A 23,785-nucleotide genomic window follows, 5' to 3' on the forward strand; every position below is an offset into this window, starting at 1 on the left:
GTCTCACAACGACATCTCTAAAGTACTTCCCATGTCGGGAGCTTTTTCCCGAAGCAAAATCAGAACGAAAAATCCCGCAAAGCAAATCGTTAACGAGCAAAGAGAACGAGTTTGTCTTTGGATAAAGTAAGAAACGTAAACTATTTTTCACTCGAAGTTAGGTTTTGTGGACGGATTGAGTTTTTACTTGTGAAGAATTTTGTGTGCTGTGAGCCAACCGTTTTGGTGTAAAATATTGATTCTGGTCTTTTCTTCCTTCCAAAATCAGTTCAGCAGAATAATATCTTTAGCTAATTACACGTGCTGGTTATCACTGGGCTGCTTGAATTTTCTGTTATATGTAAATGGAATGATAGAGTATAATTTTATTACTTAATAAGGATGCTGTTCATTTAGAGCATTATAAAAAAACACAGCCTCCAGAGAAATGTCTTAGAAAATGCATAATTTGCAGTGTCGATCGTAGCGTTCTGCTGAATTATCTGGAAAATTGATATTATTTCTTTCTTTTTTTATTATTTAAGGCCTGTATCTTTAGCAGTTTTCCTCTATTCTTATTTATTGTTTCCTTAATTCCAAAAACATAATGAATTTGTGTGATTGATAGGAGCCCGTTTGTGTCAAAAATTGCAAGTAAAGTTTATCACAGACTCTAATAGAAATGAATGTGATACTTACCTTACTAATATCTTTTTAACTACTACATATGATCAGCAGTAATCTAGAAACAATTAATTTATTACTTACACGTTCATCTTTAATAATCCCTAATCACCATCTTGTCGCAAGGAATGGAATTAAGAAAATTATGGAAATTTTGTCATGGAGGTTATCATCATTCCCATATTTTCCTTAATTCCATTCCTTCGAACCCGCTTTTTCATAAAATGATCCATCCATCCATCCATCCATCAACTGCCACTAGCCTCTCTTGGCACTTGGCTGCCAAACCAACCACCCAACAGTCAATGATAAAGACAATCCGACGCTTTCTGAAGTCCCTAGGGCACCGCTGTCTCTCTTTCGCTCTAGCTTCCTCGTCGGAATTTTGCATTCAGTTTCCCAAGGACGCCCTATCACTGCTGAGTAAGGTAATTAAGGGGGCCGTCTTGGAATTCCAGTGCCACGTGGCCGAACTTCTGAGTAAGTGTGTCGAGTCGTCTGGAAGGAAAGGAATAAGGACGCGTTGGGCTGGAAGTGTCTCGGGCAATATACATTAAATATGCACACCAACATTACATTTTCCTCCTTTCTCTTACTATACGGGAGGGTGATATGAGTGTCAAATGAGTGGTTGGTGTGTAAAGGGAGTGGAGGGGTCGAGTAGACGACGTCGTTCATTGTGCTGCCGTGTTCTTCAATGAGCTCTGTGACATGTGGCTCTGTGCACCGGCTATGTGGTTTCCACACCGTAAACCGTAAACAAACTTAAACTATTAAAGGCAGACAGGCGGCTAGTTTGTAGCAAAATGGTAAACAGCAGCAACCGCCAGGACCAACCAGCTGAATGCCTGGTTGGTTTGTGATCCAGGAATCACTGCTCGACCGGGATGTGGCCGGGACGGTACGGATGTGGCTGGCTTTTGGTTTCCTACGAAATGGTGATCGTAACTCATCGCATCTGGCAGCAAAGCGCTATCCAGCCATGCATCGTCTGCTACAGAGACAGGAGCAGATGAACGGCACCCAGTGTCAATGCTTACGGGAAGGAAGGCATCTTCACTTGTTTACCGAGCACCGAGGAAGGTACTGGAACACTCCGAAAGGTATTTGCTAGAGGGAAAGGACCATTTGCAGCTACACAGGGCCCTGGTAGCGACCAGAATGACTGAAGCCCTCTATTGCCTTGAAAGAATGCAACTTATTAGCCAGCTTTATTCTTCTTTCTTTCGCTCACATTTGTTGGTGGGCTAGCTGTGTTTGCTCTTTTGGTGACGATAATGCAACACACCCAAGCACCCGTACACACTAAGAATGAACAACTTAACCGACCGTGATTCGACAACACTTTCAAACAATTTTCACCCCAAAAACCTCAACTGCAGCCGCACCCGGGAGTGGTAGTGTGCTTATGGCACATGCTCTCTACGAGAGAGAGAGAGAGAGAGAGAGAGAGAGAGAGAGAGAGAGAGAGAGAAAGAGAGATAACGGGCGGGCTTGTTGTTGGTGGGAAAGTTTTTCCTTGTAACGTGGTGGGCGTTGCTGTGCCCTTGTTCGCCTTGTGCCAGCCACGAAGCGCCCGAACGGTACAACTTTGAGGCTCAAGTTTGTCCTAAGAGTATGTCAACAGTGCGCAACGATTCTCACCACTACTGCTGCTCAGTAGCTCTCACCCTTCGAACAAAGGCGCGTGAATCGAACTGTAAAGTGGAAAATACAATCCGGAAGACAATCTTTGGATGAGCAGTGGGTGGAGAAGGTTGGCATTTTCTTGTGGCACACTTTTTGCCCTCTATCTCTCTTCCCTTGAAATGTGCGCGTGTGTGAAGCCAGTTTAAACAGAGTGCTGTTGCGCTAGAACCGAAACACCCGCGAGTCGCACAACCGATGTGCATGCGGTGGAATGAAGACAAATGGTTTTCCTCCTGCGCGTTGTGCCCGATATTTATTCGTCTTTTATGCTAACGCCTGCCCGTACAGCCAGGCTTCGTGATGTATTAGCAACCATCGAGAAACGGCTTTCGCATCGGATCGGAGCCTCCATTCCGATCGGTTAGCGCCAGCATCCTAGCCAACAAGCCAACATTCCCGGTGCCACAGATGCCACCGTCGTGGTCGTCGTCGTCGTCGTCGTCGTCTTCCTTCTCGCCAACACCGTGTGCCGTGCACTGTGGCCGGAAATGAAGAAATATTTAGCATAAATGATTCTATTACGACGAGCAGATAATTTGAATTTACAAGTTGGCTGCCATGTGCCAACCCATCTGCAAGTTTCATCTTCCGCCCAAGAAGTTCTTCGCACCTTTTGTTGGCGAGACCGTTGTGTCTGAGGGGGGGGGGGGGGGGATGTGGGCTTGCCCAAGGTCCGGGGTACCGAGGACGGACTTTACTGTTGAATCGTTCATCAGAAGCCCAACTGGGCATAGAATTCTATGCGCTGCTCGGGCAGCCGTAGCCGTATGAACGAAACACGATTGAGCAGAGCGTCGCTTTACGGGCAAGTAAGCGAGTGATCCGGCATTCCTGCTGGATGGCTCAGTGTGCCAAAGCACAGAGCTGCCAGCAGAAAGCAGACAGGATTACAATGGAGCCGCATAGCTGTATGTATCGTGTTACACTTGTTCACGCTTGCCCGGAGCATTTATGATTGTTTTACGACACACACATTGCAGCACAACCGTTGGCCGCATCTTGATTGGCTACCGGTAGTCTTTTTTTTTTTTTTTTTTTTAGTTGGTATCTTACGGACGGAGAGCTACCGGTAGTCTTGGCTGTCATAAAGCTTAGTTCGAAGAGAGGAAGAGAGAGCAGCACTTGCAGTTCCAGAGCGTGAATAGAATACAGTCCGTCCGTTCGTTCAGTCAACCATCGGTCATTGGGAGGTCAAAGCACAGCTCTGCATACGTCCAACGCATACCGCATACCAGCAGTTTAGCAGTTTGCTGTCACTTTCCTTCACTTACGATTGTCGCACGAGTAGCGGCTTGAATGACGAGCTCGTCTCCGAAGTTTGCTGAAATGCTGAATATTCAATTACGCCATTTGTTTTTTGCGAAAGCATTCCAAGCTGCTGGACCGGCCAGACCACGCCGGCTGGTTGCTGCCAACGCAAACATTTTAATCCGATCATGCTCCAATCCCATGTTTGTCGATTAGAGGTGAAAGTCAATTTTCTTTTCACTTGATCCAAGACCAGGATTCGTGTCAGTCGCTCATTAGTCCGTTTCGCAGAGAGAGAGAGAGAAAGAAAGAGAAACTTCTGAAAGGAGCCATCGTACAGGTCAGCCATTGGCGTCCTGCACCATTAACGTTAATCAATTTACATTTCATCGCCCCACCGCCCGACTGTGAAGTAGAGCTTGCGGTTTTTGGCTAAAGTGTTTTTTTGTTAAATGAAACATTCCATTTCCAACATGTTCGTCTGTTAAGAACAAACCGAGTGCCTTCCGAGATGTTTACCGCCCGGCCCTGAAATGGAAGGCACTTGACGCAAGTGGGTGGTAGTTTGGCAATTAGCCGGTCTGGCACTCGAATGGCTCCCGAAAGAGGGCCCCCACCTGCATCCCCCTCGCGCGCTTGCTTGTGGTCGCTAGTTTATTGTATTGCTTCATTGCGGGCCCCGGTGCGGCATTGTGTCGCGTGGCCGTGCGCCGATTCTCGCACGCACCAACAACAAAACACCAAGGCGCCAACTGTTTGCTGCAGAATGTTTCTGTGTTGCTTCGTCCTCCTGAGTACCACAATCCCGGGGAAAACGTTGAGTTTTCCGAGCTGGTGCTGCCCTCTTTACCGGTGCATGTAGTTGTTGCAAAAAAGACTAAGAAAAAACTTTGAAACTTTGATTTTCCTTCTTCCTGTTGTGACAATCTACACTCTCGCCAGTCTCAGTCTTTAAAAGCATTCTGACTTGAGTAATTGAAAATGTTTGGAAAGCTCTCTCGTTCTCTCTCTCTCTGTTTCTCTCTCTTCCTTTATGTTTTTTTTCTCTTTCCCAGGTGGCGATGGTAGCTTCGTGTCTCACTCTCTTTAGTTTGAAGAATTCGTTCGCCGCTTGCCAGGGCATTCAGGTGAAACAACATAAAGAACTCCGCATTGTGCGTCATAAAATCCTTTTTTCTCCCCATCTAGGCACTGTGTACGGAGTATCCTGCTTTGTCCTACTAGCTCCACCAACACACTATGTACCAGGGTGAGAAGGATGAAGAGAGACAAAAGGAAATAGTGAGAGGGAGAGTAGCGCGGGCGCAAATGTTAATAATGTAATTGAAAGCAGTCTTTTCGCAATTCCCCCACCCCCTTAGCTGGACGATTTACTCCCTTACTGCTAGATCCCACTGCTTTTCTTCCGTGTGGGTCTATGTATGTCTTTCATTTTGCCGCTCATTCTGCTCTGTTACCGTTCTCTCCCTCTTGCTCCCTCGTAATCCATCCCCCGGAGGCACGCATTTACCCTTGTTAGGCTAATTTATTCATTAGCCAGCATTGTGCCCGAGCCCAGGACGGTTCGCAGGAAAGCGTCGTTTTCTTTCTTGTTTTCGCCCCAAAAAAACCCCAGCACACAATGCACGTCCCTCTAGCTACCGGAGAGAAGGAGGTGTGTAATTTGGGGCTCTGCTTTCTCTTTTGATCCGTGAGCTCGGCGTCTTCTTCGGTTTACACCGAAAAAACAACCCTCGTTTGGAGCAATAGCCTTCCCTTGAAGCAATCGTAACGATGGGCAAAGGCATCAGTCCATTCGGCAGTGACCAGCCGGGCCATATCGTTGTGTTGTGTTCGTGCCAAGCCGCGACCACGTGCCAGCACGTATGCGTCCAACTGGTCGGCTTATATCCCCGGGAATTTCAGCGGTTCGATGATGCCTTCCGGCGGCAAAACATTATTCCTCTTCAAAGCAGGCAGAGGATACTGATAGACAGGAAGAACCGCGGGGCCCCGGGCCAAAGATTCATTATTTTTATTAGATTAAGCACCGCAATTATCTCGGACTCCATGCGTTCTTGCGAACGCGTTTGAGTATCAGCCGTTGGATGAGCTGGATGACTGTTGAAAGCTCCTTACGGTCAGAGGCATGAAATCAAGTAAAGATGTCTGCAGCTCGTGGTAGTCGTAGCAGCAGTAGGATTCAGGTCAAAGAGTTTCCTAAAGCACACAGCAGTAACTTAACTGGATGTCAGGTTTTTTCCTTCTTTTTTCTGCTGTGCAACACAGCAAATCATTGAGTATTCAAGTGCTTTCGGATGAGCTCGCAATGGACTGTACAACGAAAGCAGGAAGCAACCGTCGAGATTCGTCGAGCAGGACGCTTGAAGCAGGGAAATGAAAAGTTTTCCCACCAAAAAAAAAAAAGAGCCAACAACAACACAAGCAAAAGGCGAACCAACCAAGAAGGGACCTAAGAAAAAGTCGCCCAAACATAAACAGTTTCCAACTTAAGCACAACAAGCCGGCAATGATGATGCGCTGACGGGTTGTTCCTCCCTTCACTCCACCCTCCGACCAGCAGGAGCAGGAGCAGGCCAACGTAATGTCATTCGAGCAATTCATCAGCACGAAAAGCGGCAGAATTTGGTGGCCATTCCGGTGGCAGCAACGCAACAACAAAAAAAGAAACCACTACGCCAAAGAAAAGCCGCCGGGTGGGAGTTTCAAGATTTCTGTTTTCCTTTCCAGTACGCCCGTCGCTCGAAAGGACCCTTTCCTGTCGCGCGAAGAATCGTCGCCGAGCGCCGAGCGGACACTCAATCAAATCACAACGGAAAATGGCGGTGCGAATGAAAGGCTTTTTCGCGTTGAATGACGAGGCGGTGGGGGGATGGTGGCAGGATGGCAGGATAATCACGCCGGCGCATTGCTGGTGTCCCTGCCAGAGCCTAGGGTCTAGGCCGATGCTGGCGGCCGATGCTTTCTGCTGCAAAACGCCCTCCGGCTTCACCGGTTTGTTTGATTCTCGGGGGCAATTTTTCCTTCTCCTCCCCACCCGTTGGAAATATCTGAGGCTTTTGCGGGGTTGTCGTCAAAACGTCACGTCCGTCGGTCGCCACGGGTCTGGATGGTGTGGCGCGCGGTCCGGCAAAGCCAAACATTTAATTTGCAGCTCCATCGTCTTCAGCGAGTCACCGGCCAGCCAGCCGGCCGGCATCTAAGCGTTTTATGTCGCAACCAAAAACCGGCTCTTTTTCGATCCCGGGGTTTTGGTGAGAAATTTTCTGCACACCGGGAGCGGGTGCGAGGTGGGGTTGAAAAGAAAAAGTCAGGGAAAACGCCGAGCTACTTACGACGCTACAAATTGCTTCACCACAACGGTGCTCGCGTGCTGCAGTTAAGCATCGCTCGGTCCCAGTGGATGCCACTGCGCCAATGATCGTCGAGGATTTGCGGTAACGGAACGGTGGCTTCAGTCAGCCCGTTCTGAGCACCCCGTCCCTTTCCCCCGATCGCCACGGGCGGGGCACTAGTGAATATTTTATTTTTCGGAAATTGGAAACTCGCAGACATAAATTTTGCACCCGGATTTGGGAAGTCAGACGCTCAGACCGAAGAAGATCCGCAAAAATCGTGCGTCTTTCCACCCATCTCCCTCCTCTGCGCCTCGTTGACGTTCCCCGGGTGGCCCCTAGAAGGGCACTAGGAACTATACCGAGCTTCGTTCACCGTTCGCTGCCTCGGCTGGTTGGCATGCAATTTCCGAAATAGATTTTGAAGGGATTTCGACGTGATGAATGGGTACAAATTTCAATTAAACTAAAATCGATGCATCCTCTCTCTCTCTCTCTCTCTCTCTCTCTCTCTCTCTCTCTCTCTCTCTCTCTCTCTCTCTCTCTCTCTCTCTCTCTCTTTTCCACTTTTCCTGAAACCTTTCGAGTAGTTGCGGTTTGGGATTGCTACTGTTGCCCTGCTATGTATGCATTTTGTGAGCATGAAACGTTGGATCGATCTAGCGTCATAATTACCGTTAGAATTAAGTTGCTGCAAGAAGCAACTGCGCTAAAGAAGAAAGTAAACACTTCTTCTAAGGCAACATCAACCGGCTGATGGGTTTGTGTTTGATGAATTTCCTTAATTCGCTCACTCGCTGGCTTCCTTGCTGGTTGGCAAATCATCATCAAGGAAACCATTTCCTATCCCTTCGCACACTGTTTAAGAGGGAGAGAGATAGAACGTTTAAGAACAAACCATCTCTCGGGACCTATATTTAGTGAAACGAGGTACCTGCAACCAGCCAGCGCCCCACAAATAACGCATCCGCTTCCTTCCGCTGCAGCCCCTGGTGAGTTTGGGGGCAAGTACACCGACCGACCGATGGGGCAATCATTATCTAATCTTAAGCGTCCCACAAAACACTCCGATTACGGTAATGACTACGAAATGTGGATTTCGCTTGCGCTTCGAGTAAACCAAAACACTTCGCTCCGACCGCGCCGGAATGGCGAAGAAGAGCGGACAAAACGAAAGCCGGCAGGGGTTGAATTGGTCGATCGTTCGGCCACTTTTCGAGAGTTGGCATGAAATACGCTGGCAAAGCACGCACCCCTTTCCTCAAGGAAGGAACACAACAAACGGAAGGAGAAGAATGAAAGAACATTTACGGCGTTTACCGACCGGCCGGTTTTCCTTTTGCCGCAGTAGGTCAGCCAGGTTTGGGGTTCAGTTGATTTTGATTTGATGAACTTGGACCCCTTCCGGAGATTGTTCCGCTGCAGAGAAGCACAGAGCGAGAGAGAGAGAGAGAGAGAGAGAGAGAGAGAGAGAGAGAGAGAGAGAGAGAGAGGGAGTGGCAGAAGCGGAATCGAAATTATATGGGAAAACTGGGACAATAGGATAAGGATTTGTATCCGGAGGGCCTTTGGCACTAATACGAAGGTGCGCATTTGGTAAAAGAGAAAATTATTTGTATTTGCTCACAAACATAAATTGCGGTCTGACGAGGGATCTGTGGGTTTGTAAATAGGTCGGGTTCTAAAAGTATCTTTGTGGTATATTTATTGAGTCTGTTTATCTATTTGAAGAACCAGTACACCCTCAATGTCTTAGATATGCTTAATTAATTCCTAATTAAAAAGTTCTTTAGAAAGTGCGTTTCAAAATGTCAAATATTTTTTTATTCTGGACAGGTTTTAGGATTGGGGTCATATTTTTTAATTATTCTTAATTTTGGATCGGACGAAAATACCTAATGAGTGGTATTTTCCAGGAAAAGAACAACCATCGATCGATTTGCTGAGTAACCTTCTTAGCTTTAAGCACCTATTTACGTTCTGATGTGCATTTAAGAAGCTTAACAGAGGATTTGATCTGTGACTAACGATCAATACATTTCTGCGGCGTTATCTTCCGTTTTCAATACTACTTCCTTTCGATCAACGTATTTTAACCCTTTCCGGGATTTTTTTTATGATAAATTATCGCAACTCACACTTCAATCTTATACTTTTCACTCAAGACTTATATGGTTTATCAGAGTCAATAATCGCATTTAAGCAATGTTGCATTTAATAGATCATATATCATAATCCCTGTTTACCATATACCATAATCCCTGTTTTATCATATTACCTTCACTCATCTGTTTCATACGCCAAGTTACCGGAACATGCTGATTTCTGTAAGCAGCGTGTAGCTAGCTTGTGCATCATCTCGTACGCATTACACCGTACTAGGCGAGGATTAATTGCTCTCGTTGATTGTTCCTCTTGGTCTGACTTACAGTCGAGTGCTTTAAATGATACTCAGACACATACACAATCTATGCTAAATCGCTGAAAGCCGATTGGATCAGTCTGGACCTCATAAGATCTGTTTTGAGAAGCAATGATTGGCTGAAAAGCATCCCTTGTTCGATTCCATTTGGTGCTGAGCAACGCTCTCCATTATTTTGATAACCTACAATAGAAGGTTTCATCTGGGATCATCTTGACTTTCGTGTTGTTTATATTGACTTTTAAAGCATTTGTTGAGTGACCTGAAATCATCTAGAGGGTAATCAGTTAAAGTAAAACTCAATCAATGAATGAATTATGCACAGTTTGTTACCGTTTTTGGGCGATTATAAACAATATGCTGGACTACTATTTACAACTCATGCCAGGAGCGGCCACCACCATCGTTCTCCAATCCAATCCAATCATTCTCACTCGCTCTAATGCATCCAAATTAAATCAATTGCGTGTTCATTCATCTCTAGCACCGTCAGATACCTACAAAACCACTACCACCACCGCAGCATCGGTGTGTGGAATTGTTTGGGAATCATCACCGACAAAAGTCTCGTTCTCGAAAAAATAGCTTCCTGCGTCTCGCGTGTCACTGCGCTTCGTCCGCCCATCCCCCGGCGGCGAGGAAGTATTTTTATGACTCGGTGACGCTTGTTATTACCCTCACGCCCCCGCTCCCAACCCCTCGCTACGCCCTCTTCCCTATCTCTTTGTACGCTCAACGCACAAACCGGCCCGATAAACAGTAATGACTTTTTAATGACTGCTTTTGCTAACCCCAAAAACTAGATTAGCAACGTGTCGGTCCCGTGTTAGAGCCCCCCGGGGGGGAACTCCCTCGTGACAAACCCCGTTCCCCATCTTTTCCCCTCTCTACCACTCTGTGAGGTTGGTGGACAGACAGCTTCGTTGGTCAAGGTGAACGAGCCGGTGCGCTCGCTTGGTCAGTCAGAGTGGATTTGATTTAGTGTGTTCGCAGTCCGTGTTCGCCAGGACATTTTTCATTCAATTCTTCTCCCACTCCCCTCCCCTCAACTTCCACCGCAATATTGCATCTGTGTGCTTGTGTGTCCGTGGAGACATCTGGACGAATTTGTGCGAAAGAAACGCAAAGAAAAATGTGCCTCAAAGGGCTTTGGGGACAGCTGGTGTTTGTGAGCATTTTGCAGATTTCCTTCGCCGTTGAGACAGATCCTGGGCAGGTAGACATGGTGGAGTGTGGAGTGACCGGTAATCAGACCGGTAGCAAGCTGTGGCCGTTCCATGTTGGCCTGTACCGCACCGTGGACGGTGAGACGCTTTACTTCTGCGGAGCGACGATTGTGAGCCGTTGGTTTGTAGTCGGATCGGCCCACTGCGTCCTCAACTACCCGCCTCAGATGCTCTCGGTCCGCTACGGAACCTACGATCTGACGCAGCCGGAGCAGGGAGGTCGAATTGGTGTGTCGCGCGTGCTACTTCATCCCGAGTACCGGGCACAGGATTTCAGTCACGACATAGCTCTGCTGGAACTGATGACCATGCTCCCGTACGGTGAAACGGTGCAACCAGCTTGTCTATGGCGTGCGATACCTGGCACGGGCGCAGATCAGGATCACTTGGAAGGCACGCTAGGCACTACCGTGGGCTGGGGCATCGGACCACACAATCTGTACACCTACGTGCTGCAGATCCTGGAGGTCAGTGCGAGCACCAAGCGGAAGTGCATCGAATCGTTTGATGAGCGGCTGTTCACAGGCGACCAGTTCTTCTGTGCCGGTAAGCTACCGATTCACGGGATGCCGGAGTTTGTTCTCGTAATCTCGCGAGTGAATGTAATCTCTGGACACTCGTCTTCCCCTTTGCAGTAACTCCCGTCTGCAAGGGTAGCGGTGGTAGTGGCTTCTACGTCAAGCAAGGGGATCGATACTTTCTGCGAGGCATCACCACGTTCGGGCTGGCGGCTAAGGGCAAGTACCTGTGTGGCGTCAACACGCTGACCAGCCTGCTCAATGTTGCCCACTACACGGACTGGATTCAGCAGCAGTTGGCCGACCATAGTGCGGCTCAGCGAACGTCCGAGCAAACGGAGCAGGACACGATGCAGGAACAGCAGCAACAACCACAATGACGTTCCATTTCAGCTTTCGGTTTGATGCCCGTTCCTTTCCTCTGGCAGCCCCAGAAGCTTCTGCACTGTAACGATGCTCGGTGACTCCATAATTGAAATAAAGAGAACCATTCCGCCGGGTGAAGCACCTGTACAGTCGGTAGCAGACAACCTGACCAACCCGGCGACGACGACGATGACGAATCGCCGTTTTCGGTTTCAGTCAACCGATCGTCGTTTAATCAACAGTTTCCGAAGCTACTTACTGAAATGGTAGGAGGCGGAGGCGATGCTCAGTGCTTGGCTACTGAGCTTTAGCAACAGGGTCAGCAACGGGGGGGGGGGTAGCGTTGGGGTCCCTAATGGGTCATTTCACATTGCGAGACTTCCGATTGGGGCGATTGGCGATGTAGCGTGGCCCTCGCACACACTGGCACGAGGGAGTGAGTTCCGGATTGCTCCCGGATCGGTACTTTTCTTTTATGACCAAAGGCATTAAATATCAATGAAAGAAGCCCCACGGCCGATCAGTGACAGTGAACCAGGCGGCCCACCAGACTCCACAAATGGATCGCAACAAATGGAGCTCCGTTTGGAAAGCTTCTTACAAGCGGAACGTCTTAGCACGAGCTCTAAGACCTAGACCGAGAGCGTAAGTCGGACTTGGAGGGTTTAGAACGAGGCGGTACTTACGCAGCTCCGTGTACAACTTCTCTATGGGCAGCACACCAGCGACTAGTGGTGGGATTATGATCTACTGCCGTTGTGAGAAAGAACGAGAATTGAAGTTGTTGCCACTGTCGCTCTGATTCTCTTTCTCTCTTTTCTATCGTTGTTGCTCTTCTTTTTTCCCCCGTTGCCGAGAGAATGTTTTCCGGCAGCAGGAAAACCCATGTCTGCCGATGCTGACATATTGTTACTGTCGGAAATAGTTAGCTGAGCGGAAACGGCACTAACCAGCCGGTTGCTTCCGCTGGGGACGAGCTCCACGGTGTCGCTGCTTTCGGGATGCTTTAACACATCCTGTCGCTGATGCTGCTGACATTATGTTGGAACGCATTGTGTGGCGTTTGTGGTGTGGCAACGATGGATCACATTAATATCGATTTCCAAACTACGACGAATACTATAAACGTCATACGTAACACGTCCTATTTTTACGCTAAACGCTTCCAGAGATATTTTGCACAAAGAGTGAGAGAGCGACGGATGTTGAATCCTTTGGAATGGAAATATCGTTTATAGATATCCGGATGGCCTTTCCTCCAGCATCGATGGTGGTTCCATATTCCAATTCATTTCCCTTTTCCGGATACACACACCGGCCCTGGCAGGGTATTGAAAGGAAAATGGTTTAAAATATGGGAATGGATAGCGCAGCTCAACAACATGTTGAATCCGGTACGGGGTGCGAGAAAAATAGAAAACGGAAGGGAATTCCCCTTCTTTTATGTGGAGGGACAAGCCATTTGGAAGCCGAAAGCGGAGGATAATACTGAAGGAAAGGCAGAAAAGAAATGGCCCACCAATCGATTCTATACGTCTTCTTACAGCCACTCGGGAGGTTTCAGTCTCCGCACTGGTCATTGTCCGTTTTGGGCAGAATGGTAGTGTCTCAAGCAGTTCCTGGAATAGATTCCTCCAGCAGTCCCTCCTGGGTAGATGGCGCTGCCATGGAAGAGAAGAGCTACTAGTCCCAGACGCAGACTTCAGTCTCTCGAACCAACTAATCATTCTGACACTCCCATCATCTTCTTGGCTGCTCGGGAATATTAATGAGAATTTCTTTTCTTCTCGTGGCGAGAAGAAAACTTCCACAAAGCCACCGCTCCCCGCCCGTCCCTTTTCACCCCTGAAACTGGCCCATAGAGTCGTTAACGGCTGCTGGCGGTCTAGACCGCCACGCAGCGGACTCAGGCCGGACCACGAGACAGACACAAAGTGCTACTGCTGCTTGGGGAAGTTTCGAGTCTCGAGTATCGGCTGGCCAGCCGGCACTTGACACACCCAAGCAGCCGCCGGCCCCTCTGGATTGGCCAAAATTTTCTCTTATTTACCGAGCCACTTAAAGTGGGCCGGCGGATGGAGGGCACATCGTGAAAAGGGAAGTGGCCCGCAGGGAAGAAACCATCAGATCTTCAGTAGCAAATTTGCAGCGCAATTTATCATATAAATTAAACTTTTTCCATGAATCATTAAACTAATTTCTCGCGCCAGCCATCGATAATGCAAATCGCTCCTATCGCTCACCCAGTTCTCACGCGAGGAGAAAGTTCGCTTGGAAAGGACACTTATTGGGTCGATCAGTAGCCGTCTTGCCGCGATCGATCGATCATGTCTGGCGGTGGTCTCGTCCGGTTAGCTGATACCCACGCTGTCAAGCTGTTTCGTCTCGTGTTCGGCTCCTGTTCCGGATGAAATGCAACGATTACTGTGGACAATTTTAAGAATTTGGAGATCGTCTTGATTAAAAACATCAAACGTAACGTTTTTAATCAAGCACAATTGAATCATTACTTGATTTTACATCTAAATCAGATTCCTTTATTTTCGATTATTTCTAGCTTTCGAGATATTTCTAGCTAGCCACAATGCTACATCAGTCATCTGGATAATGTCATCTGACTCAATAATATTACGATCTATTGGGGCCTGATTCACCACTACGATGATCTAATGTCAAATAATGAATCTCCGTTTCATCGGTAGTTAGAGTAAATTACTTTTCCATCAACATAAAGCAACATTTCGAATTGAAAAGGAAAACCACGAAATCATTTAAACAACTTTTTTCTGCTGCATCATGCTGATGATTTTGTTAAAACAACTTCATTCATCCGGCAACTACAAAACTGTGAGAAAACTATCTTTCCACCACAAACACGTCGCATTTATTCGGTGAAATACAGTTTCACCAAACCACCGAACAATCAGAGAACGAGTGGGACATCCATTCACCGAACGAAATCATTCTCGAAATAGTGAGGGATTCCTTTGGGCAAATTAGACGAAAACTTTGCACTCCCTCGCTTTCCGATCGCTCTGTATCCCAACGAATACCATTCATGATGCGGAAAATGTAAGAAATTAGTTTTACGTGCGCAGTTTTTGGAATGCGATCCGGATGCGAGCAAATGCTCATGCATGGGACTACGGGACGTACCGTAGACTCGGAGTCGGGTGGAAGCAGCTGCTCGTTCGGTTCTTGATCCACGATTCTTCCTTCTTGTTGGTTTATTCATTATTTTGCTTCTTCGTTCTTATTGGGAGGTAAAAAAAAATATGTTTGGTTCCCCCGTTCTTTTTACCATCGAAAGGAAATCACAATTTTCCCGTTCGTGGGGGCCGCAATGGAAAATCAACTTTCCACTCCTTCGTTCCCGTTATTGTATGCGCTGACGTGCCGACGGCGAAGATGGTGAGGCATTTTGTCATCTTATTCGTCTGCTCCGGGAGTTTGCTTTTTTATGTTATTCCTGCCAGCGCGAGCCGACTCGACAATTTCACTTTTCTCGTTATCAATTCGATATCAAAACTTTACCCACTAACGATTCATTTCTTCAACTTTCTACCACCTAGCTGCTCCATTCCTCCGTTGGCGACGTTTTCTTTCGAAAACTCGTGCTCAACTGGTCACCAACTTTTATTCTACCGGCCTGGAAACTACGGAAAAACCAACGCCCAGAGAAACTAAGTTGCAGCAACTACAGAGAAGAGGAAATTGCCGAGCCACTGCACACTGGCGTACGCGTGGACACAAGAATCACACATAAAGTTTCGTTCGAGAAGCTTAACGGAAGAAGCGGGCTGCAAGATGTGAGTCGTTGCGTTGGCACCGTGGCTCCTGAGTGGAAGAAAGTTCAAAACGGGCTTCAAAATGTCAATATTCTGCACCAAAGACTAATAAAAGACAACCCCCGGCGGGGGCGGGGGGGGGGGGGGGGAGGAAGGGATGCTAGCGCGAAAAAAGGCTGAGTTATTCTTCCAAACATGACACGAGAGGGTCGAAAGAAAAGGGTGCGCTATCGAACTGTGGGCTCGATGGTGGTCAAACGTGGAACCAAAGCTGCAATGTTGAACCACTGGTGGTCCATTTATCTGGACTATGTCACCCTGCAGTTCAATATTTTAAACACGCTATCTACCTAATTTAAAAGCTTCGCGCTGTGAAGAAAATCTTGAGTTTGTGCTGATTGCGATCAATTATTATATTTTCTCTACACTCTACAAATCTGTGCAATCTCTATTTTCTCTTTACTCTATAAATCTATCCATTGTAGGAAATGAATTAAACTTTAACTTTGAGTATAAATGCAAATCTTTTCCTAATGAACAACTATTTGGAAATTAATTGCAATGAAAGCATATTAAATTTAGTGAATCATATCAACTAAAAGGCTTGAATCAGTTAACAGATACTTTTATAGTAAAATTGAAATCTAAAAAGTTACCGGAAGAACTCTAAAAACAACCACGGCAGCCCTTTTGACCGCTAGGTTACAATCGTACGGTACCATAGTGCCTTGACACCACAATCCCTGTTTTCTATGTGCTCCAGCTCTCCCCTTTAATCCTCTCAAGTTTTCTCGCCCCCTGCGAGGGATCAGTGAGGGAGTATGGACGGAAGTTTGTGGAACATTAAATTTTCCTTCAAACCTCCCACACACTCTCTTTCTCCGTGGAGTCTGCTTGTCACATTCGCTAGCAAGCTAATGCATTATACTAACAATCCACGGGATCGGTTCTGTTACGGTAGCTGCACATTTCCGGATTTTCAACTGCATCTACATTTCAATCATTATCCCCCACCCTCCACCGTCCACCCAACTATCCTTGAATGATGGAGCCATCATTATGGCATCACTCGAATAGGAATAATTACAATTTTTATTCGTTTCTATTCTCGCGCCCTCGCCTCCTGGCTGGTAGGTTCCTTGTGTTCGTGTCCTTGGCAAAGCGTACCGTTGCCCGTTGGGTTGGTGAAGGATAACTTTGAAGGACCCGTCAACACCTTCAAAAAACCCCTCCAGAATCGCGACCGTCGAAGGTGAATGGCGGGATAAAATGGACAGAGTCAGCGAACTGTTGCAGATAGCTGTCGTTGCAACCGACAGCGCTTCTTGTGTTCGCTCCGTTGCACCCGCTGTTGGCTTGCGATGCGATTTCCGCGGCACCCTTGTCACGTCCTTCCCAAGCTCACGGATGGATGAAAAGAACTTCAACTTGAAGGAGGACCGTGCAATTCCGTGCGCTTTATTTTTCCTTCCCTTTCTGCACGCTGCTCCGAGTGTTCGGTGTCGCGTGACACTAATCGTGGGGAAAGGGGATGAATTGGGTGTGTGTTGGGTGATTTTAATTTAGAAACTTTCCGAAATTTATTATGCAGATAATGAATAAATCAACCTTCGTTGGCGTTGACTAATTCGGAAAAGTTTTGGCACAAATTTCGGACTCGCAGGAGCAGCAGCAGCAGCAGCAGCAGTAGCAGGAGCGAGCGCATGTTTTCCACCCGATGCCTTTTGCCACCTTTTGTCCAAATGCCGTTCGCTGGTTATGTTGGCACGCCCCTCCCACGCAGAAAAAAGGGGTTTTCGGTGTGGTTTTTGGCAGCCGGTCTGATCAAACTTATTTTTCCTTTTTTTCAATTTCGATACACGTAGCGGTGCGCTCGCTCGAGATCCGCGCGAACCAAACCGACGTCGGGTTGAATTAGCTCGCATAATTTGACAGTTTGCCCTGCCTGTCCGCCTGTCCGATAAACGAGCGAAGTTATCGGCACCAATGGGTGGGTCCCGGGGGGTAAAGGGGGTACAGGACTGGTCTGGGACAGCAGACGGACCAGCATTGCGGAGAAGTAATTTGCAGCCCTTCGAAAGGTTAATCTTTACCTTGTTAATGTCTTACTTTCGTGGCTAATGGTTTCGTTCACCGGCACCGGCCGCAGCATTTCTTTTCGAGGATCAGGGTTATGGTCGGTTGTTTCTCGCTCTCGTACCTCTTATTCCCGTTCCCGTTTTAGCGTTCAATGTTGCCTTCTGAACTGCAGTTGAAGTGGAAATTTAAAAACAATTTCCAACTCAATTGCGAGTCGGTGCGGTATCTACCGGAACGGAGCACTCGATATTACAACCCTAGCACCTCGAGTGCAGACTGTAATTACACCTAACTTCGCGTACTGCATAATGCGTAATGTTACGTGCTTCCCTCCCTTTTCGGCAACCACTCACATCGTGCGAGGGTTTCGTTTCGTAATTTAGCGAAAATTCCAAATCATTATCCGTAGCTGTAGCAGCAGCAGCAGCATCAGGAATGGATGCTGCACCTCGAATGCAGCTGCATGATAACTTTTAACTCTTCGTTACAATGTTTCGAAATTGCATTTCCGACATATTTTCAACATACGCTCCGGTACGACGTTCCACTGCGAACTGCTCGCTGGAAATAGAGAGCGAGCGAACGAACGAGCATTACCGGAGTGTGGTTCAATTACAGAATTGCTTGCTACCACTGACTACCGCTGTGCCCTTTCTCCTTGTGCGCTTGTGGTGCACACGGGCCCAACACAACGAATGCACTTTCGATCAGCAAAAAAAAAACCTGTAAGCAAACCGCAGAAATTGTTGAGCTCCAGCACCTGAGCTGCACACCATACGCTCCGAACTGTTGGCCAAAAGTTTATTCTTTCACTCCGTCCGTCGTCCAATACCGCCCCACTAGCCCACTGGCCCAGACACAGCACACAGAACAGTGCAGTGGTTTGGTTTTGAATTTTTCGCTCATTCATAAGCAATAGCGCAAAAGACACTGTTTTCGTTCGTCGAGATCCTTCGGCGGGAAGCATCTTGCAGGTGCAGGTGGTGAAGCGGAGGGGGAGGGGTGCAAATGGAAAAAGTTGAATCAATCAGGCCACTCAGCATGGTTGACCAAGTTTTTTGAGGTCAAGCGCAGGGGACGATGACTGCAGCTGTTGAGACGGCACTGCTGCACCAGCAATAACCAATTTGTGTGTTGGCTGTGACTGTGTGCGTTGCTAAGGCAACATGTCATCGTCGTCGTTGAAGGCGAATCGATTGGCTGGTTGCTGCTGCTGCTGCTGAAGAAGAACAAATTGACTTTTTTCTTCCCTCATCGAACCGCTACCCCTAAACAACCCTTCAGAGGGTGATGGTTTACGGTGGAAGAAACAAAATGATTGCGAAACTATTTACGGTACCGAGGGCACCGCGCCAAAGCAACCAAAGGTGCCAATCAGCTTCAGCAAGCGCTGGCGTTGGCTGCTCATAAGCTCAAATTTTCCCTCCATACAGCCCGGACAGCCGACAAGAAGCCCGGGGATGGTAATCATTTTCCGTCACATGCCGGAGCCCAGCGGGACCGCGGGTTGATTGATTTGCTCTGTCAAAGTGTTTAACTTAGGGCCAGGCGAGTAGCGGACGCACTAGGGAGCTTGGTTTGAGGTGCTGCCATCGCGAAGCCATCCGAATTTTTGGATGAATTTGGAGCGATGGCGCGTACTACTCCTTGGGGACATGCTTTGTGTGCGTTGGCTTAGGTCAACGATGTGTTGCCAGCTAGCCATCACCACGACCACCAGCATCACCATTGGCCAATCAATTTCAATTGTGAGGTCCGCTCTCTGGACTTTCGCTTCATCTCGAGCGCCTTTCCCTCCGGAATCACTCTTTAATCATTCACAGAGTGTCTTGCAGGGCACGGTGTGGCAGTTCAGGACAGGGCAGTGGGGCTCTGGGACCTCACGATTCCCTCCCCGGGGACCATTTCTCGGGACCTCTCTTCTGCTTTTCCGTTCTTTCACTTTCGGCGGCCAAAGTGAACGCACCGCGCGCAACGCACTCAGCCCCAGAAACTTTTTCTCAAATAAATTAAAAATATTACCAAAGTTTTGCACCACCACCATCACTTCCACCCTGCACCGACTGCCAGTGGCGGCGCGCAGTTCTCTTAATCTACACTTGTTTTGGCCAGCAGTTCGCCATTTGAGGCGGCCCCGCTCCGTGTATGAGATTATTTCGTTTCAATTTTATGATGTTTCCTGTCGTGTGTTCCAGCTTTGGGGGTAAAGACCGCTGCCAGACAGGCGGACAGACGGGCAGGTTGGTGGTCTGAGCTTTACCTTGCGGCTCCGAGGTTCAAACAATCCTGTCACGTTCAGTCACGAGCGAATTAAGCGATCGAGCAGGCCACGGCTATCGCAACAACCTTCTCCCGGGGCAGCGATGCTGCAGAGAGGATCAGCGGCCAGGCCAGGAGTTTCACCGTCCGGAACGCCCCAACTCTCGTCGGTCTCGTCTCGGGGCACTTTTATTTATGATGAAAGTTTGTTTGTTTCAAAAAACCGGTGCATGAATCGTGCCGGATCACGCACTGCCAGCAACAGGGTAGATTCGGGAAGTACCGGCACTTCATTGCCCGGTTTGCCGTTTTCCATTGTCTCCAGCACTCCACGATGCCGGCGCGAGCGTGCCACGAGTGGCACAATTTTACAATTCGAATTGCTCAAACAATACTCAGGAAAAAGGATTCCGTGGGTCTCGCCAATAACCATCGTCATCGAGCGTTGAGTTTGTTATCTTTGAATGATGTTGAAATCGAAAGCAAAAGTACCTGCGGCACGCGGCTTGCAGCGATCTCCATTTCGACGGCTACGCTTTGAGGACGGTGATGACGATCGCATTTTGGATTATGGGCCTTGTTTATTGAGAGAAGAGCTGCTCAGTCAGTGGTTTTCGGGGAACTGTTCAGTATTGTTGCCAGTCTTGCACAACTTAAATCGAAAGTTCCTACTGCCTAGTGAGCTAATGATTTAAAGAGACCCATACAGGCGCAATAGGTTGCGTTATTTAGTGTTTGTAGGCTAGATTGAAAGATTTGTCAATAGAAAAACGATTTTAAAGACACTTTAAAGCTTTAAAGGATTATTTGAAACAAGTGTGTCCACACCAATTAACAACACAACATAATTCAACTAACAGATCAAATTCAGCAGCACTAACTGTATGTTAAACAACCATTTTATAGTCAGCATAATTTTCCATCTTCTGAAAATTGCAAATCAACTTGTTAATATTGACGCACCCGCTATTGTATGCTGCAGTTTTTTGTTTTTTTATACTTACTTACATATCAGGCGCTACAACAGACCTTCTAGGAATAGGAGAAATAGATTTCTCAACTCATGCAGACATTCAAAGATGCAATTAGACACAAACTGATGGTTTTTTTATAATAATAATTTATTCTTCAGATAATTTCTCGTTTCTCCTCGTACTTCCTTCCTTCCGATTCATCTCGACACCCGAGCAGCACCGTGAACCGTTGCGGTTCCGCTGCGGCCGGATTTTGTGGTTCACCGATGACAAACAAATGACTTTTTAACCAACGCTATCTTACAATGACAGGTCGAACTGACTTATCTATTTATCTATTGTGTTTTTTCTTCTTCTTAATTTCTCTCTCCTCTTCTTTTCCTCTATCCATCACGGATCCTCCTGGTCAACTGCAACAGGAGGGTGCAACCGACTCTTCTGGTGGTTTTCTGGTTTGGAGAACCACTTCTTTCTATCACCTAAAACCCATCCCGCTCAGGGAAGGGGTGGATCCAAGAATAAAGTTTTCTCACCTTACACCAAACCACAGATTACAGCCACCCCGAAACGGCCACCGTTCGCCTGGGGATCGGGATCGCTAGAAATGGCCCCGGCCCCAGAAGTGGAAGATTGGAAAAGAGAGACATCTCCCCGGAACGTCGATGCAAAAGGCAATCAATTCTCACGTCCTTCTGCAGCACGTCATTGAGCTGCAATTCAACATTAAACGAGATCGTCCGCGCCATCGCCACTGCCACCGTCACCACCACAGCACCAGGGTGCCTGGGTAATCTTTTTTTTTCCCCCCCGATCTTGTCCGACCACCAACCGCACAACCGGCGGAACCGTATTCCGAAACACTAGAGTCTAGCTACTGGTGTGTGAGTGTTTGAAGGGGGTCTGTATGTCTGATTGTGTTTTTGTGGTTGTCATGTGTTTATGGCCGCCACGGGGTAACTTATGCTCCTGGTCACTTCATGGTGTGTGTTGGTGTACTTGAATGGTATTTTCATTCCCATTCTTATGGTAAATCTTTTTATTACACCTCCAACGCTTCAGCATATGCTGGCATACGGAGAGTTGCCCTGCACCTTCCATATTCTACACCAACCCGCCTCCCATATCACCACAGTGGAGCAATGGCCTGCGGCACTCACGGAAGTGGAAGTAATTCAATGGAAATAATTAGCCATTTTAACAGTTATTTTTAATCGTTTCCCATAATTGTTTCCTGTCTTCGTGTTTTTTATTGTGTTCCTCTTGTGTGTGGTAGTTTAGGTGTGTTTGAATGAAATGAGTGTGCCGTTTATGGCCGGGGTCCAGCTGCTGTGCCTTGGGCCGTTTTTTGAATGTTTTTTTTTTTTTTAATTTTCCCTTTTATTCCTCACTCTCTAGCGCCCTTGCTCTATATTTTTCTTTATCCTTTGTGCTCCCGTTCCCGTTTGTACGTCATCATTTTGCCGTGTTCGCCCATCAGCCACCATCTCGTTCACACATCCCGCGGGTTTCGCTTGTAATTGATGGAAGGTTGCACATTTTCCACCACTTCCAGCAGTCAGCAGCTCGTCGCAAACATTTCTCGTTCATTCCATTCATTCACTCACTCGTTTCGCATTTAATATCATTCCGTTCATCCCTGGGCGTTCGCTCATTTTCACGCTCCTGGTGTTTTCCATTCCATTATCTGGTTGGGCTGCCCATTTTCGCTTTTTCCTGCTTCTATTTGTTTTTTTTTCTTTGTGTACTTCTCTGTTCTCGTTGTTGTACTCCTTTTACAAAGGGGAGAGACGCCTACTATTCGGAAACTCGGTTGGGCAAAAGTTTGATTATTGTTTTAATTATAATTTTGCCCCATTTTCACTGTTCACTGTTCCGGTTCCCTCGCGTCAAACGATACACCATGTCAACCATTTTGTGTTGCTGCTTGGGAGCTCTGTATCCCGAGAAGGGAGAGGAGCGGGGGGAGAAAGGAGATTTTCATGTTTTCCTAGCCATTTTGCTCGGGGACTCGTCGTGCTAGGGGCCTTTTTTGCGAGAGTTACATTATTGTTTCGTTATGAATGCTTAATCTGCCCTAGGCCAAGGTCCCGGAACTCCCTTTTCCGGTGCAATCCGGTTAACGAAAAACGTTCATTTTCGTATCGCCGAGCCGGGTGTTATGGATTTTGATTGAATTCACGTTTGCACATGCACCTGCGTTTGGAAATTTATTTCATATCCAATCCATTTTCTCATTAAATTCTCTTCCACTCTGCTGTAGGGGTTTTTCCCGCGGTTGAAGGTTTTCTTTTGCAGCCCCGATGGTCAGCGGTACGGTTTTTTGGAAAGAGAGAATCGATGATCAACGCGAAAGTACAATCCGAAACAAATATTATCTCATGATTATTTTCTAGAAGTTTGACAATACATTGCAAACCTTCTAGCATTCTGCTCAATGGAATGTAAATCTTTTTAATTTCCTGAAACCACCTTAAAGAGAAACTTCTCAAAGTGCTTCTATCGCATTTGTTACGACGATATCACAACAAGTATCACAACACTTCCGTTTTAAAAGCGAAATAGAATTGTTTTTCGATTTGTCTTTGGGTGCAGCAGTGACATCACTTCTCATCACTTTCTTTCTTGTCTTTAAACAGGACGTCAATGTACATCATTGTGGATCGTAAGCGAAAATAGATATCGATCTAGCAAGTAGTGAAGCATTCGAGCAGGCGAGAACGGGAACACCGGTACACCATGTGTTCCACCCATCGTGCGGTCAGACAAACCTGGCCTGGATGGTTGACAATCTTCATCACTTTTCCACCTTCACGGATCGATATTCAATCTACTCGATAAATCTAGAGAAAATGAATTTTGTGCAGCCCTTTTCTCTTCCTTCCCTTTGGAGAAACATGGAAGGCATTGTTTATTCTCTTATGTCAAGAGTGTCATGCCACATCACGAGGATTACTTTTCTCCGGAGCTGTAGTTGAGCTACAGCGAGCAAAATCCCGGTGTCCAGAGTAAAAAAACGCAACAAAAAAACCCTCACCACCTCGTGGCTCACTCGCGTGGAAAGCGATTGTAAGGAGCAGCACGATGGACAACGAGAGCGAGAGAGCTACGGGCTATTGGCACGTTACTAGCGCTACCGGAGGCAAAATCGCTGGACGATTCGCGACCGTCGCCATAACACCCGCTCGCATGGCGCGCACGTTTCCCATAATCGGGAAAAT

The 23,785-nt window shown here is 47.3% G+C and overlaps 1 protein-coding gene across 1 annotated transcript; it reads left to right on the plus strand.

Moving 5' to 3' along the window:
* Window positions 1-10,579: 10,579 nt before the first annotated feature.
* LOC126576687 (venom prothrombin activator vestarin-D2-like) lies at window positions 10,580-21,183 on the plus strand. Its single transcript, XM_050237993.1, has 3 exons — window positions 10,580-11,129; window positions 11,219-11,400; window positions 20,975-21,183. Exons 1-3 carry the CDS (start codon window positions 10,580-10,582, stop codon window positions 21,167-21,169), a joined length of 927 nt encoding a protein of 308 aa, XP_050093950.1. The 3' UTR covers window positions 21,170-21,183.
* Window positions 21,184-23,785: the final 2,602 nt, after the last annotated feature.

Source organism: Anopheles aquasalis, chromosome 3, assembly GCF_943734665.1.
Source record: "Anopheles aquasalis chromosome 3, idAnoAquaMG_Q_19, whole genome shotgun sequence".
NCBI classification, from domain to species: Eukaryota; Metazoa; Arthropoda; class Insecta; order Diptera; family Culicidae; genus Anopheles; species Anopheles aquasalis.